This window comes from Papio anubis, chromosome 9 (assembly GCF_008728515.1).
Source record: "Papio anubis isolate 15944 chromosome 9, Panubis1.0, whole genome shotgun sequence".
In the NCBI taxonomy this organism is placed as follows: domain Eukaryota; kingdom Metazoa; phylum Chordata; class Mammalia; order Primates; family Cercopithecidae; genus Papio; species Papio anubis.
Window position 1 is genome coordinate 116,377,230 of NC_044984.1, and position 15,528 is coordinate 116,392,757.

General features: G+C 45.7%; 1 protein-coding gene across 3 annotated transcripts in view; it reads left to right on the plus strand.

Annotated features, from left to right (window-relative positions):
• Positions 1–15,054, plus strand: part of WDR66 (WD repeat domain 66) — an 85,677-nt gene extending 70,623 nt beyond the window's left edge. For all 3 annotated transcript variants that reach the window (XM_031650841.1, XM_031650844.1, XM_031650842.1), the window contains 3 exons: positions 10,881–11,109; positions 12,653–12,754; positions 14,787–15,054. In XM_031650841.1, coding sequence (XP_031506701.1) covers positions 10,881–11,109; positions 12,653–12,754; positions 14,787–14,899 — 444 coding nt within the window. In that variant the 3' untranslated portion in view covers positions 14,900–15,054. The remainder of the gene's footprint in view (positions 1–10,880; positions 11,110–12,652; positions 12,755–14,786) is intronic.
• Positions 15,055–15,528: the final 474 nt, after the last annotated feature.

Here is a 15,528-nt window from a genome sequence, read left to right on the forward strand (position 1 = left end):
AAAAAAAAAAAAAAAAAAAGTAAGGAAGTCTAATTATAAATAAAGATGTACTCATTTATTCTATCACTGGCAAAAAATAATAAAGCTTAAACAACTTATCAAAATCTTGCTGATGAAGAAAAGGTATCCGGAAAAAAATGTTAGTTGGTAACAAATGTTATAAAGTAACAAACATTGACAATTACTTAAAGACAGAAATAAAAACGGCCGTTGTAAGGTTTGCATTGGATGTTGTATACGTTCTCCTGCCTGACGCCACCACTTCCCAAAAGGAGAGTTTCGGTGCCGCACTCAGTGAGGGCCCCACTCACCCTTGGACTCCAGGGTTTTTAGTCTACTTAAAAAAAAAAAAAAAAAGTTTCCTCTTTGGAGATGTTTTCTGAAGGCCCCAGATGTGCCCCACATCAGTGTGCAGACTTGATTGGCTGATGAGTTAGTTTATATCTGAAGCTGCACCAGGAGAAGTTGCTGATCTTTTGTTTTCAAGTCAGATTTATAGTGATTAAAAAAAATCTTTTCAGGGCTTTGAAACTAACCCAGGCTTTACGGTGGTTAATGAAACATTTCCTATTGAGATGTAGCCATTCCCGCTCCTTCAGAAAGTTGCATGGAGTTTACGCCTTGCTATTGGAGTGTGTTCATACTTGGTTACAGAAAAGACCCAGATGCAGGGTTTAAACCAGCACCCCAAAGACTATACATTGTTGATATTTTGCTTACGTCATTACAACTGTCTTGGGGATTTGAAGCTAGTCAGTGTGGTACACTGAAGCCAAATGATACAAGAATACAACCCTCCCCAAAGAATTCCTGGCCATTCCCTTCTTTCACAGAAAGCTGTGCTCGGGAGCAAAACACAGCCGAAGTGGTCAGGGTGGGCTACTCCTAGAAATCATTATGTATTTATTTACTTTATTTTATTTAGTTTTTTTTTTTTTTTTTTGAGACCAAGTCTGTCACCCAGGTTGAAGTGCAGTGGCTCAATCTCAGCTCACTGCACTCACTGCAACCTCTGCCTCCCGGGTTCAAGCGATTCTCCTGCCTCAGCCTCTCGAGTAGCTGAGACTACAAGTGCATGCCACATGCCCATCTAATTTTTTGTATTTTTCAGTAGAAACGGGGTTTCACCGTGTTAGCCAGGATGGTCTCGATCTCCTGACCTCTTGATCTGCCTGCCTCAGCCTCCCAAAGTGCTGGGATTACAAGGTGTGAGCCGCCGTGCCCAGCCTAGAAATCATTTTTAAATGAAAGATCTGCAGCATGTATAATGTTATCAAAGGAACCATAGCTTAGGTGTCATCGTTTCTACAGATGATTTCACGTGCAAGGCAGTTCCACCCTCTATCTTTATACATGTGTCTTTTCTTCCAGGATGTTGGACTGTCACGTTGGAATAGGGCCCAGCATATCATTCGTTTCCTGCTTACTTGCAACTTCACTTCTCTTTAGCTTGCAGAGTGTTGTATAATCTTGACAGGTTTGGGCACGGAATAAACATTGGTGCAAACACCTAGTTCTGTAAACTTAAGGCTAATCCTCTAGAGACGTATGTGCCCAGCAAGTGCCTGCATGGTAGATGCTTGGCAAATGTTGATGGAATGAGTGAAAGAATCAATAATGCTCATTGGTCGTATTCGACAGCAGAGTCGGTGAGGACGACAGAACCCCTGACATTATTATTTGATCTCAGCGTAATTCTCAGTAACCCTAATGTGTTTGATATATTAAGGAGCTTTGGCATAGCTTAGGAGCATTTAGAAAGGAATTAAACAGTCACTTAACTTTTTATTTTATTTGCTATTTATTTTTTGCTTAACTTTAAAAATGTATGTATCTTTTGGCTCAACAAATGTACTTTTAAAAGTGTATTGTGGAGACTCAAGCCTGTAATCCCAGCATTTTGGGAGACTGAGGTGGGAGGATCACCTGAGGTCAGGAGTTTGAGAGCAGCCTGGCCAACATGGCCAAACCCCATCTCTACTAAAAATACAAAAATTAGCTGGGCGTGGTGGCGCGAGCCTGTAATCCCAGCAACTCCAGAGGCTGAAGCAGGAGAATTGTTTGAACCCAGGAGGCGGAGGTTGCAGTGAGCTGAAATGGTGCCACCATACTCTACAGTCTGGGTGACAGAGCAAGACTCCGTCTCAAAAAAAAAAGGGAGTGTATCCTACAGAAAAACTCACCCAAATTTATAATGATGTATGTATGGAAGGGATAATTTTAAATATATAATATATATAAATATTGAGATGGAGTCTCACTACGTTGTCCAGGCTGGTCTCAAACTCCTGGGCTTAGGCAAGCCTCCTGCATTAGCCTTCCTAGTTGCTGGGACCACAGGCCCTCCACACCCGTACCTGACCTGAAGGGACAATTGTTGCCACATAGTCTATTGTGTTGAAAACCAAAACAACACTGATATCCATTGACAGGAGATGAGACTGATAAAATAAGGCATACCTACACTAAGTAGCCATTAAGAAGTGAGATTGGCCTGGTGCTGTAGCTCTTCACCTGTATTCCCAGCACTTTGGGAGGCCAAAGTGGGAGGATTGCTTGTCCTTGGGAGTTCAAGATGAGCCTGAGCAACATAGTGAGACCCTGTCTCTACAATTTTTTTTTTTTCTTTGAGACAGAGTATTTCTGTGTTGCCCAGGCTGCTGGGCAATGGCATGATCTCGGCTCACTGCACCCTTCACCTCCTGGATGCAAGCAATTCTCCTGTCTCAGCCTCCCGAGTACCTGGGACTATAGGTGCCCGCCCCCATGCCTGGCTAATTTTTGTATTTTTAGTGGAGATGGGGTTTCACCATGTTGGCCAAGATGGTCTTGAACTCCTGACTTCAAATGATCCACCTGCCTTGGCCTCCCAAAGTGCTGGGATCCCAGGTGTGAGCCACAGTGCCTGGCCCACATCACTTCTTCACTTGAGCTAGGATCCATCTGGGGCTTTAGGGTGCATGAGGCAGGATCAGGATTTTGGAAAGCTGTGGACACAGAACTAGCAAATCCTTGATTGTGGGTTTGGTACAAGGTGCAAGACTTGTCATTCAGCTAGGACTGTCTCTTTCAGATCTTTAAAAACATTAACTGGGAAGGGAAGAGTCCCTGGGGGTGTTTGAGGCCTGGGCTCTGATGCGGGGCAGGGTGACAGTCGCTCTAAGGGCCCTGTGGATGGGTGGTGTTCACATGGAGTAGAAGACAGTGGGCAAGAGCACCAGGCCAGGCCTTGACTGCTGTGACCTGAGACTGCATCCAGAGGGCAGGACTGCGTGCGTGCCCCACTCCTGGAAAAAGAGGCAGTTGCCATCCAAATCTAGTTCCTGGAGGGAGGTATGGAGCAGTTGGGGTCACAGTGTTGCATGAATCGCAGAGGGGGCTCACAGGGGTCTCCAGATGTGGCCATGTAGTGACGCTGCCCAGCCCTGATGCCCCCTCCTCAGCCCACTACTCCCTGCCCCGGGTTAGCAAGGAGATGCAGGGGGTGACCAGGACAGGGTGTGAGTAAGGATGATGAGCGGGGACAAGACACTGTGCCCCATCAGTTGAGGATCTTCTAGAGGGTATTGTGTGTTGGGAGGAGGGTGTGGGGAAGAGGGTGAGTGCTCCCAGCCCTATACTGGTCCGTGAAACCATTAAAGAAACAAACCTGCCCCCACCAGGAGCCTGCATATAAAAACAAGGAATGGCCCCAGTTCAAATGTATCATATTCCTCTCCGCTTAATAGGGAGGTTATAAAACTTAATTATAGAACATAATTCTAAGGACATCAATGGCTTCCTGAGGCTGACATTAGGGATCACAGACCCAAAGACATGTGTCATCAATGACAGAGGCAGAAATAAGATGCTCTCGGGTGAGGGGACTCCAGCCCACCACCAAGAGGCCACCCTCATGTCTTGGGGCCTGGAGCAGTCGGGGCAACAGAGGCCCAGATGCTGTATGTCTAAATGTTTAAAAGTTACCAATCAAGCAACAAGCTGCTAAATAAATATCCCCCCTGACAGTTCAACCTTCAACATGAGCTGATTCAAAGTTCATACCCGAACGGGCAGCATGCAGGGCCAGGCTGGGCCTGCCCCACGTGTCCTCCCAGCCCTGGCTCCATCGCTGGCCACTGTGTGCATGGCATTCAGGAGGTGGACCTTTCTCTATACCCTCCAAACAGCAGCCCCGGGTCACCCTTCAGACCTATGGGTGAGCAATACCAGGGGCACAGTTTGCCCTCAGGAGGGTGAGATCCCCATGGACCCCAGAAGTGGGCTTAGGTTATGTGGGGGAGAGAAGCCTCGGGTACAGGTACCCAGAGTGTGGTCTAGAATTGGAAGCATGGGCTCGGGGTGAGCACCTCCTCTGCACCCTCCTCCTCACGCTTGTTTCCCAGCACAGAGTGCCTTCCTCTGACCTCCTCCTGGCCAAACCCTTCGTGGCTCTGCAGTAGGCTCACCTCTTCCAGGAAGCCTTCCCAGGCCCACCTGGCTGAGAGCTCCTGCAGCCTTTGATGATGTTCTCCTGCATCTTGGCACAGAATCTTTTACAGCCACCGTAGCCAATCTTTTAAAATCACTTGAGGGCACTTAAAAAAATACATCAGTATTTTTACACCTGATTTTTACACCTGGAGCCCAGTCTTGTGCAACAGAACCTAGGAGTGGAGCCTAAGCATGGACAGTTTTTAAAGCCCCAGGCAGCCAGGGCTGAGGACCTCGGCAATGGAGCCTGTTTGTTAGTTCGCTTTCCTTGTGTATATTGTCTCTTGAGCGTCTCTTCTCATGGCCCAGACCTCAATAGACGCTGAATAAATATTTGCTGACCCCAACAACTGAGATCAAAAACCAGAATGCAGAACTGTTCTAGTAATAATTGAGTGACTTGCATTTCACTGGCTTTGCACTAAACCAAATGCTCAGTAACTACTAGTAAATCGAGTGAAATTAACTAGGGCACTAAATGATTATTCTAAGCCTCTTGTGAGTTTCAAGAGAATTCTTTTTGTGGCCTCACTTGTGTCCACGTTATTTACTTCATCATTCATTCGTTCATCCATCTATCTATCCATTCAGTAAACATTTCTCTGAGCCTCCATAATGTGCCAGGCTCTGAACTAAGCTGCCGGGGAAATAGAGATGAAAGCTCTGGCTACAGCTTAATGGGGAAAACAGATGTGAGCCCAAAGAATTAGAGCGTGCACCGCAGCTGCCACCCATTATTACTCTCTACTGAAAGTCCCAAGCCTGGGGCTGATTCATTTTGGCACCAGTATCACCTCCATGAACCCCTGTGGTCTAAGAGCAGCAGTACTCAAAGTGAGGCCCCCAGACCAACAGGATTGACGTCACATGACCTAGAGACTTACAAGAAATGCAAACGGTCAGACCCTACCCCAGACTCAGAAACCCCGCAGGTGGGACCAGCAGTCCGTTGGAACAAGACCTCCTGATCATTGTGATGCCTGATGATGTTTGCCAGCCTTTGCCTTCCAGCCATTTTTCTCAAGCTTGGCTACACATTCAAATCATTCAAATGAGGAACTTCCAGAAATTTGGTCCCCAGACCAATTAAATCAGGCTCTCAGCTAGTTGTGGTGGCTCATTCCTGTAATCCCAGTACTTTGGGAGGCCAAGGCAGGCAGATCACTTGAAGTTAGGAGTTTGAGACCAGCCTGGCCAACAGTAACAACCCTGTTGCTACTAAAAATACAAAAATTAGCCAGGTGTGGTGGCGCTTGCCTGTAGTCCCAGTTACTTGGGAGGCTGAGGCAGGAGAATTAGTTGGACTTAGGGGGTGGAGGTTGCAGTGATCCGAGATCACACCACTGCACTCTAACCTGGGCGACAGTGAGACTCCCATCTAAAAAAAAAAAAAAAAAAAAAAAAAATTAGGTTCTCAGGGAATAGGATCTGGGCCTCAGAACTGTTGAAGCGCTCCAGGTGAATGGCATGAAGCCGCGCCTTAGCAGGCGTGAGAATGCCTATCAAAGGCCAGGCTGACTGATAACCACCAGAGTGTCTGGGCCGCTCAGCCAGGACTCCTGCTTCTCTCGAGTCATCTTCACACGGGGGTGTTCAGAACGAGTTCCGCGTTCTATTTCCGGCTCCGAGGTTCCTCTCCCAAGCATGAACTTCGTTCAGACATGTAGCAGAACCTGCCTTTTCAACGAACACTAGCGAAGTCGGCTCAGGAAGGAAATGTCAGTGATGCCGAAGCTGCCAACTCTGTGCTTGTTGAGTAGTGATTCTTGATCCGTCATACGGGAAGAGAGAGTAAGAGGTGAATCACATGCTGAGTGGCTTGTGCTGTGAATGTTTGCTGAGCTCTTTGGAACTCTCTGGGTATGAGTAACTCAGGCCCTTATGAATTCCTTTTGTCATCTTAGTCTCCTGTTTCTGAACTGAGTTAAATCATATATCAGTAATTTATATATATTATTTATTTTATTATTATTATTTTTTTCTTTTTGAGACAGGGTCTTACTCCTCACTCCTGTTGCCCAGGCTGGAGTGCAGTGGCACAATCACGGCTCACTGCAGCCTCCACCTCTCGGGCTCAGGTGATCCTCCCATCTCAGCCTCCCAAGTAGCTGGGACTACAAGCACATGTGCCACCATGCCAAGCTAATTTGTTGTCTTTTTTGTAGAGACAGGGTTTCACCATGTTGCCCAGGCTGTCTGAAACTCCTAAAGCGATCTACCCACCCCAGCCTCCTAAAGTGCTGGGATTACAGGTGTGAGCCACCCCACCCAGCCAAATTATAATTTGTCTTATGTTATGATTACCTCTATTCTAATTAGCAAGTGCATAGAAAAGTATAATAATCACAAGAATAATTACTGTCTGTTGAATGCTTGCTGTGTGTTAGGCATTATGTTAAGCACTTTACATACATAGTCTCAATAAGCTTCAAAAAAGCCCAGTGCATACGTATTACTGTATTCCCTGTTTTCTCAAGATGAGGAAACTGAGAAGGAATGTGAGTAACTCACTCAAGGTCATATAGACAGAAAATGGCAGAGCCAGAGTTTGAACCTAGGTCTATCATCAAAGATTGCTCTTTTAGCCCCCCACCTCGACTGCCTCATGGTAAATAGTGGTATTAGCATATAGTAATACCGTCAAAGTTATAGAGTACAATATGCAAATAATTGCTACTGGATAGTGTTTTCTTCCTACATAAAATTATACATGATTTAAAAGGCAATTGTACATAGTATAAACTCAGTAAAATGCTGTATACGAAACAGTATTACCATTTACAGCCACTTTTATAATATCAATTATATATCAATTATAGTTAATTTGTATCTGTAACCAATAATGTTATCTCAAAAGGCCATTCCTGGAATGTTGCCTTTTTTTTGAGACAGGGTCTCCCTCTGTGGCCCAGGCTGGAGTGCAGTGGCACAATCAGGGCTCACTGCAGCCTTGGCTTTCTGGCTCAAGCCATCCTCCTGCATGAGCCCGCAGTAGCTAGGACTGCCACCGCACCTGTTTAATTTTTTAGATTTTAGTAGAGATGAGGTCTCATCATGCTGCCCAGGCTGGTCTCAAACTCCTGAGCTCAAGCCATCCTCCCACCCTGACCTCCCAAAGTGCTCGGATTACAGGCATGAGCCACCACAACTGACCTGGAATGTTGCATTGAGAGTATGTGGCATCTCTGAAAATACTAGGTGATTACTTAGATACAGGGTTAAAAGAAAAAAGCAGGATGTAAAATTATACATATGATACCAGTTTTGTTAAAAATATGTGCGTGTATTTTATATGCATAGAAAAAATAGGAAGGAAGTGCCCCAAATCTTTCACAGAAATTGTGATTGGATGGTTGGATTACAAGAGATTTTTATTTTTTCCTTGATACTTGAGGCCAGACCAAGATGTGAGGGTGAAGGGTACTTGAGACAGGTTGGTAGCTTGGCAGTGCTGCAAACTGGTGTCCTCTGAATTTTTGTTCCACATTTTTAAGTGGGACAGGGAGAAACTGGTTACCGATTGATAAGTAATGTGTACAAATATAGATTAACTTCCTGGTTCATTCCCACAGACCAAAGTAGAATACCTGCTCTTTGGCAGGAGCAGTGGGGAGAGGAAGCAAATTATTTCCCACTTCTCTATTGCTCTTATTCTTTCTTTGTAAAATTCCAAACCCTACGTTTATTGAGAAACGTCTTAGTTTAAAATGTAAATGCTAAAATAAGTTACTAATTCCTAGCCCTTTCACTGGTATAATTGGGGTTTTTGCATTTCAGCTGACTGCTACATTCACGGTACAAAAATACTGCACAGGGAGAGGCTGATGGCAGTGAGGAACAGTTTTGTTTGTTTCTTTAATTATTACATTTCTCTCTTCCTCATGTTTTGCCAGTGACATAAGGCGTCCTGTGAGGAGTCCTGTGTTAACTGGCCCCGTGTTTCCACTTAAACCTAGGCATGTCAGCACCCTTTTCTCATTCGAGAAAAATTAGAAAATACACAAAGAATGACTTTCCAAATAACAAGGGGAAATTTTTTAAAATTATTATTTTTTAAAGCTGCAAAGAATGAACATCTGAAAGATCTCATGGGCCTGGGTTCTCTAGGAGTTGGCGGTAATAACACAATCACCCAATCATCTGCTGGTGGCCAAAAGGAAAGCCCTTATCAAAAAGGTGTTTAGGAGCCTGGAGTCATAGCTCTTATCTCTGATGAGAGGCTGTGCACGCTCTAAGGTGAGGTGGCCTGGTGCAGCCCCCTGGAGAGTGTTTTTAAGTTCTTGCAGTGACAAGCTGTCACATTTTCTTTTTGCTTCATCCAGATGCACAAATCGAAGCAACTAAAGTCTGAAAGGGAATGAAATGCCCTGAGCCAGTATCTGTAACCTGCGGGTGACAACTTGAGAGCAACAAGTGACTGGGTTTAAGATGATCTCCTTTTAAAGGCGTCTTTAAAGTAAAAGGAAGCATGTGTGTTAGGGATCCACGCGCATGTGATGAACCACATAGAGCAGTGAGGTAGTGCAAATGGAAAAATCAGTCGCGGGTACATGGGGTGAGGAGGTAGTGAGATGGCACGAGGCTACAGCACATGCGTGAATGCAAAGGCGCACGCCACAACACCCGGCTCATTTTCGTATTTTTTGTAGAGACAGAGTTTCACCAGGTTGCCCAGGCTGGTCTCTAGTTCCTAGGTTCAAGCAATTATCCTGCCTCAGCCTCCCAAAGTGCTGAGATGGAAAGGTGTGAGCCATTGCTCCTGGCCACCATCTCTCAAAAAAAAAAAAAAAAAAAAAAAGGTATGATGGCTCCCTCCTGCATCCCTACACTTTGGGAGGCAGCTATGCTGCAGCCTGGGTGACAGAGCAAGATTCTGTCCCTTAAAGAAAAAAAATTTAAGTCTTCCAACCCCTGAATATGGAACGTCTTTCCATTTACTTATGTTTTCTTTAGTGTTTTGTTTGTTTGTTTGTTTGTTTGTTTTATAAGATTGTGTTATCTGCAAATAGAGATAGTTTTGCTTCTCCCATTCAATTCTGGGTGCCTTTTATCTTCTTTTCCTGCCTAGTTTCCCTGGCTAGAACCTCCAGTACAGTGTGGAATGGAAATGGTGCCGGGTGGCTTATGCCTGTAATACCAGCACGTTGAGAGACCAAGGTGGGCAGATTGCTTGAGCCCAGGAGTTTGAGACCAGTCTGGGCAACATGGTGAAACCCCATCTCTAAAAAAACAAAAAAAACAAAAATTAGCCAGGCATGGTCAAGCATGCCTGTAGTCCCAGGTACTCTGGAGGCTGAGGTGAGAGGATCGCCTGAGCCTGAGAGGTCAAGGCTACAGTGAGCTGAGATTGCCTCACTGCACTCCAGCCTGGGTGATAGAGTGAGACCCTGTATCAAAAAAAAAAAAAAAAAAAGAGGCGGGGGAAGTGGTAAGAGTAGACATTCTTGTCTTTTTTTCTGATCTTAGAAGGAGAAAGCATTTAGTCCTTCATCATTAAGTATGATGTTAGCTGTGGGTTTTTCACACATGCCGTTATTGGGTCGAAGAAGCTTCCTTCTATTCCCAGTTTGTTGAGTGTTTTTATCATGTAAAGTTGTTAGATTTTGTTAAATGCTTTAGTTCTGTGTCTGTTTAGATGATCATGTGGTTTCTGTCCTTTATTCTGTTAATAATATTGTATTATATTAATTGAGATTCACATGTTAAACCAACCTTGCATTCTTGGGATAAATCCCACTTGATCATGGTGCACAATCCTTTTGTATGCTCTTGGATTCAATTTCTTGTATTTTCTGGAGGATTTTTACATCTAAAATAATAAGAGATCTCGGTCTGTAGTGTCCTTTTCTTGTGATATCTTTGTCTGATTTTGGTCTCAGGATGATACTGGCCTTGTGGAATGAATTAGAAAGTATTCCTTTTTCCTCTATTTTTGTGCAGTTTATGGAAAATTAGTATTCTTCTTTTTTTTTTTTTCCCCCGAGACAGAGTCTCACTCTGTTGCCCTGGCTGGAGTGCAGTGGCATGTTCTTGGCTCACTGTAACCTCAATCTCCAGGGTTCAAGTGATTCTCGTACCGTGCCAGGCTAATTTTTGTATTTTTAGTAGAGATGGGGTTTCACCATGTTGGCCAGGCTGGTCTCAATCTCCTGACCACAAATGATCCACCACACCCAGCTAATTTTTGTATTTTTAGTAGAGATGGGGTTTCACCATGTTGGCCAGGCTGGTCTCAAACTCCTGGCCTCAAGTGATCCTTCAGCCACGGCCTCCCAAAGTGTTAGGATTATAGGCATGAGCCACCGCACCAGCCCTACTTTCCAATTTTTAGAAATCTATCCCAGTGCCTTTTCTATTTATCATGGTTTTTTTTTTTTTTTTTTTTTTTTAAACCATCTTTCCCCTAGATTGATGATATATTTAACGAAATCAAATTTGGTGAATATGTGGACACTGGAAAGCTAATCGACAAGATCAACTTGCCAGATTTCCTCAAAGTGTACCTTAACCACAAGCCACCTTTTGGTAACACCATGAGTGGCATCCACAAAAGTTTTGAGGTGCTCGGTTATACCAACTCCAAAGGGAAAAAGGCCATTCGAAGAGAGGACTTCCTGAGACTGCTCGTTACTAAAGGTAAGCACATACATCAGGATGTCTGGTAACATGCTGGGGCCATTCCCAGTGTGGAGAACTGTGTTTGGGGAGCCAGCCCTTGTGAGAGCTCCAACTTTCATGAAAGAGGTGATTTGACCGGATTGGAGCCATGAGGGGTCTGGCTGACCCAACTGCATCCCTGGCAAGTACGAGGTAATGGGAGGGACCTGGAGCTAGAAAGCAGAAGAATGTGATTTGTGATGCAGCTACCTGAGCCTCAGCAAGACTTGTCATCCTCACTTGTAAAATGGGAATAAAAACGCCAGCTGATCCATCTCCCTGGGCTGTCATAAGATTTGTGTTGGGGCCGGGTGCAGTGGCTAATGCCTATAATCCCAGCACTTCGGGAGGCCGAGGAGGGCAGATCGCTTGAGGTCGAAGTTCAAGACCAGTCTGGCCAATGTGGTGAAACCCCATCTCTACTAAAAATACAAAAATTAGCCGGGTATGGTGGCATGTGCCTGTAATCCCAGCTATTTGGGAGGCTGAGGCAGGAGAATTGCTTGAACCTGGGAGGTGGAGGTTGCAGTGAGCCAAGATTGTGCTACTGCAGTTCAGCCTGGGTGACAGAGGGAGACTGTCAAAAAAAAAAAAAAAGAAAAGAAAAAAAATAATTTGGATTGCATTTGTGAAACGCAACCACACCAAAGTAGACTTTTTAATTTTTACCTACTATGTTTATCATTATTGTACATGAGGATGTCAAGTAAACTCTCAGGATGACAGTTTCATCTTAGTCCTAGTGGGTGGTTCTGAAAAGAGGGAATTTGAAATGAAGCAGAGCCTGGTCCCCGCAGCATGCTGCCCTGTTTCTCTACACCCGCCCCACGTATGCGTATGTTCCCTGCCTGGAGGACCCTGTTTAACACCATTAGGAAGCATATGTGACAGTATCATGGGACTCTAGATCATTTCTGTGTCTAAAGAAAAGGGGCTGGGCGCAGTGGCTCACACCTGTAATCCCAGCAGTTTCAGAGGCTGAGGCAGGAAGATCACTTGAGCCCAGGACTTCGAGACCAGCCTGGCCCAATGTAGCAAGACTTCATCTCCACCAGAGAAGTTCTTGTTGTTTTTGTTGGGTTTTTTTTGTTTTTTTTGAGACGGAGTCTCGCTTTGTCGCCCAGGCTGAACTGCAGTGGTGTGATCTCAGCTCACTGTGACCTCTGCCTCCAGGGTTCAAGCAATTCTCCTGTCTCAGCCTCCCAAGTAGCTGGGATTACAGGCATGCGCTACCACACCCGGCTAATTTTTGTATTTTTAGTAGAGATGGGGTTTCACCATGTTGGCCAGGTTGGTCTCAAACTCCTGACCTCAAGTGATACGCCCACCTTGGCCTCTGCAAGTGCTGGGATTACAGGCATCAGCCACCACACCCAGCCTAAACTTTTTTTTTTTAATTGAGTAAAAGAAAAAAAAATAGTGGGATAATTCTCTTTAAGACCTCTGAATAATCACCCTAAGCCCTGACAGTATGCTTAGCCTCAAGAGCTAAACAACCACCTTCTTACTCTTTGATACACAGGTGAACACATGACGGAGGAGGAGATGTTGGATTGCTTTGCTTCACTGCTTGGCCTGAATCCCGAAGGATGGAAATCTGAGCCTGCAACCTCCTCTGTCAAAGGTACCCTGGCTGGCTTTGTCTGGGCATGTAGCTGTGGTTCACTAATTTGTTGTAGACTTAAGTACATTTATTTCTCCTGATTGGTGCAAGCCACTCTCCCTAAGACTGCACATAACAAAGTAAGTCTGTTGGGAATCCCACATGAATAAGTTATGAAAAGAACAGTGAGTGGTGGCTTTTGTTCCTGCACTCTGTCCGTCCTTTTGTTTCTTCTGGGCTTATTTTCCCTTTGTTCCACTGACCTGTCATCTTGCCAGCTTGGGTGGGTGAATATTGGCCACCAGTAGAGGATCCAGTTTGACAGCTGTTTCAGAAGAAGAGGTATGTCAAGAGAGACTTGGGGGCCAGGCACCATGGCTCATGCCTGTTATCCCAGCACTTTGGGAGGCCAAGGCAGGAGAATCGCTTGAGGTCCAGAATTTGAGACCGGCCTGGGCAACATAGCGAGATCCCATGTCTATAAAAAATAAAACAGGCTGGGTGTAGTGGCTCACACCCGTAATCCCAACACTTTGGGAGGCTGAGGAGGGTGGATCACTTGAGGTCAGGAGTTTGAGACCAGCCTGACGAACATGGTGAAACCCCGTCTCTTCTAAAAATACAAAAATTAGCCAGGTGTGGTGGCACACACCTGTAATCCCAGCTACTTGGGAGGCTGAGGCAGGAGAATCACTTGAATCCAGGAGGTAGAGGTTGCAATGAGCCGAGACCACACCACTGCACTCTAGCCTGGGTGACAGGAGCAAAACTCTGTCTCTAAATAAATAAATTAATTAATTAAAGCAAAACAAAACAATTAGCTGGCCATAGTGGTGCGTGCTTTTTGTCCCAGCTACTCAGGAGGCTTAAGTGGGAGGATGACGGGCCCAGGTGTTCACGGCTGCGGTGAGTTAGGATCGTGCCACTATACTCCAGCCTGGGCAACAGAGTGACAGCTTGTCTCAATTAAAAAAGAGAGAGAGAGAGAGAGAGAGAGAAAGATTTGGAGAAGGAGAGAGCATCAACTTGGGCAGCACAAGCCTAGCTGCAAGCTGCCAAAACTTTCAAGTTTTTAAAGATCATCATCATGTCCCTTCCTGCTATAGCCTAAGTATTTTTCACCTTCTTTTCGTGCACTGGACCTGAAGTTAGGGCTGTGACCTTCAGCTCAGGAGGAACCAATCTAAACGGCTCTTCTAGGCTTGCTGGTGCAGGAGCAACTCTGCTGACAAGCCCGGGGGTGGTCAGATCCCACCACCATTACCAAGACTGAGGAGGGTACAAAGACCCCTCACCCATTCCCCTTTTCCCTCTCCTTTTATTGTCCATTCCCCACGTCAAATTAAAGTCCCTGAACTCATTCCAGAATCTAGTAGCTAACAGGTCATTCCCAACCTGCAAGTTCTCCCTACCCCATTCCTTTATGTACTTCGGATCTCAGGATGTACCTTTCCCGATTGTTACATATTTCTGCTGTGTTTAATCAATCATGCCATGTGGTTAAGGCTTTCCAGTAAGGTTTGCAGAGATTTGGTTAACAGTGTTCTGTTCTGTAAAGGAGAGATTTTTAAGCAATTTCCACCCAGAGTTTTTCAAGGAATCAAAGCCAAATCACAGCACAAAGCCCCTCTTGTTTTTGTTTAGTAGCATTTCCTTGTGTTTTTGGAAAATCCTTCTGAGTTAGAAACATAATCATTGAGGCAGGGTGCAGTTGCTGTAATCCCAGCGCTTTGGGAGTCTGAGGTGGGAGGATCACTTGAAGCCAGCAGTTTGAGACCAGCCTGGGCAATACAGTGAGACCCCATCTCTAGGAAAAATTTTTTTAATGAACTGGGCATGGTGGCGTGTGCCTGTGGTCCCAGCTACTCGGGAGGCTGAGGTGGGAGGATCGCTTGACCCCAGGAGTTCAAGGCTGCAGTGAGCTATGATCGTGTCACTGCTCTCCAGCCTGGGCAACACAGCAAGGCCCTGTCTCAAACCCTCCCCCCACCCAAAAAAGAAAGAAACATAATCATCGTGAAGGCATTTGGTGTTCTGTTCTTGTTTTGGCTAGGCTCAGAAATTTGCCTTGAAGAAGAACTTCCAGACGAAATCACTGCAGAAATATTCGCGACTGAAATTCTTGGCTTAACCATTTCAGAAGATTCTGGCCAGGATGGTCAGTGAAATTACCAGGAATGTTTAAATCACAAAGGACTTTGGGTGTGTGTGCATGCACATGCGTGTGTTTTCCATGAGGCACTGCTTTTTATGCATTTCCCTCCCCCCTCTCATCTTTAGAACATTTAGACATTAAAGCAAATTTCTGGTGAGCAATGGAATTCACAAAGTTGGACATTCCACTGTTTCTGAAATAGAAAAGTAGGCGGAGGCGAGAAAAACCCTGGCAGCTGGATGTACACGGTGGCTGGATCTCTGGGTCTCTGGCGATGCTGCCTGGATGGGGTTTGCACGAGATACAGAGGGGGCGTGGTCTTGGGGAGCAGAGAGGTCCTCAGCCAGCAGCAGGTCTTCCTCGAGACACGTATGGTCCAGGGAAATGATGGTCCATGGCCTCATCCCCTTTCCCTGCAGGGCCGCCTGGACCCTCCGCCCAGTGTGGCCCAGTGTGGATCACCTCTGCCTGTTGTGGGGCTGGGGTTGGGGTGCCGGGTGCACTGGGCTTCTGAGAGTCCCAGATTGTGGCTTCTTATCAGCAGCACACCCAAGTGGTGGTGTGTGGCCGTTACAAAGAGCATCACTGACCATGCTTAACCCTGCTGCCAGCTGCCAGGAGAATGCAGGAGCCCCTCTGA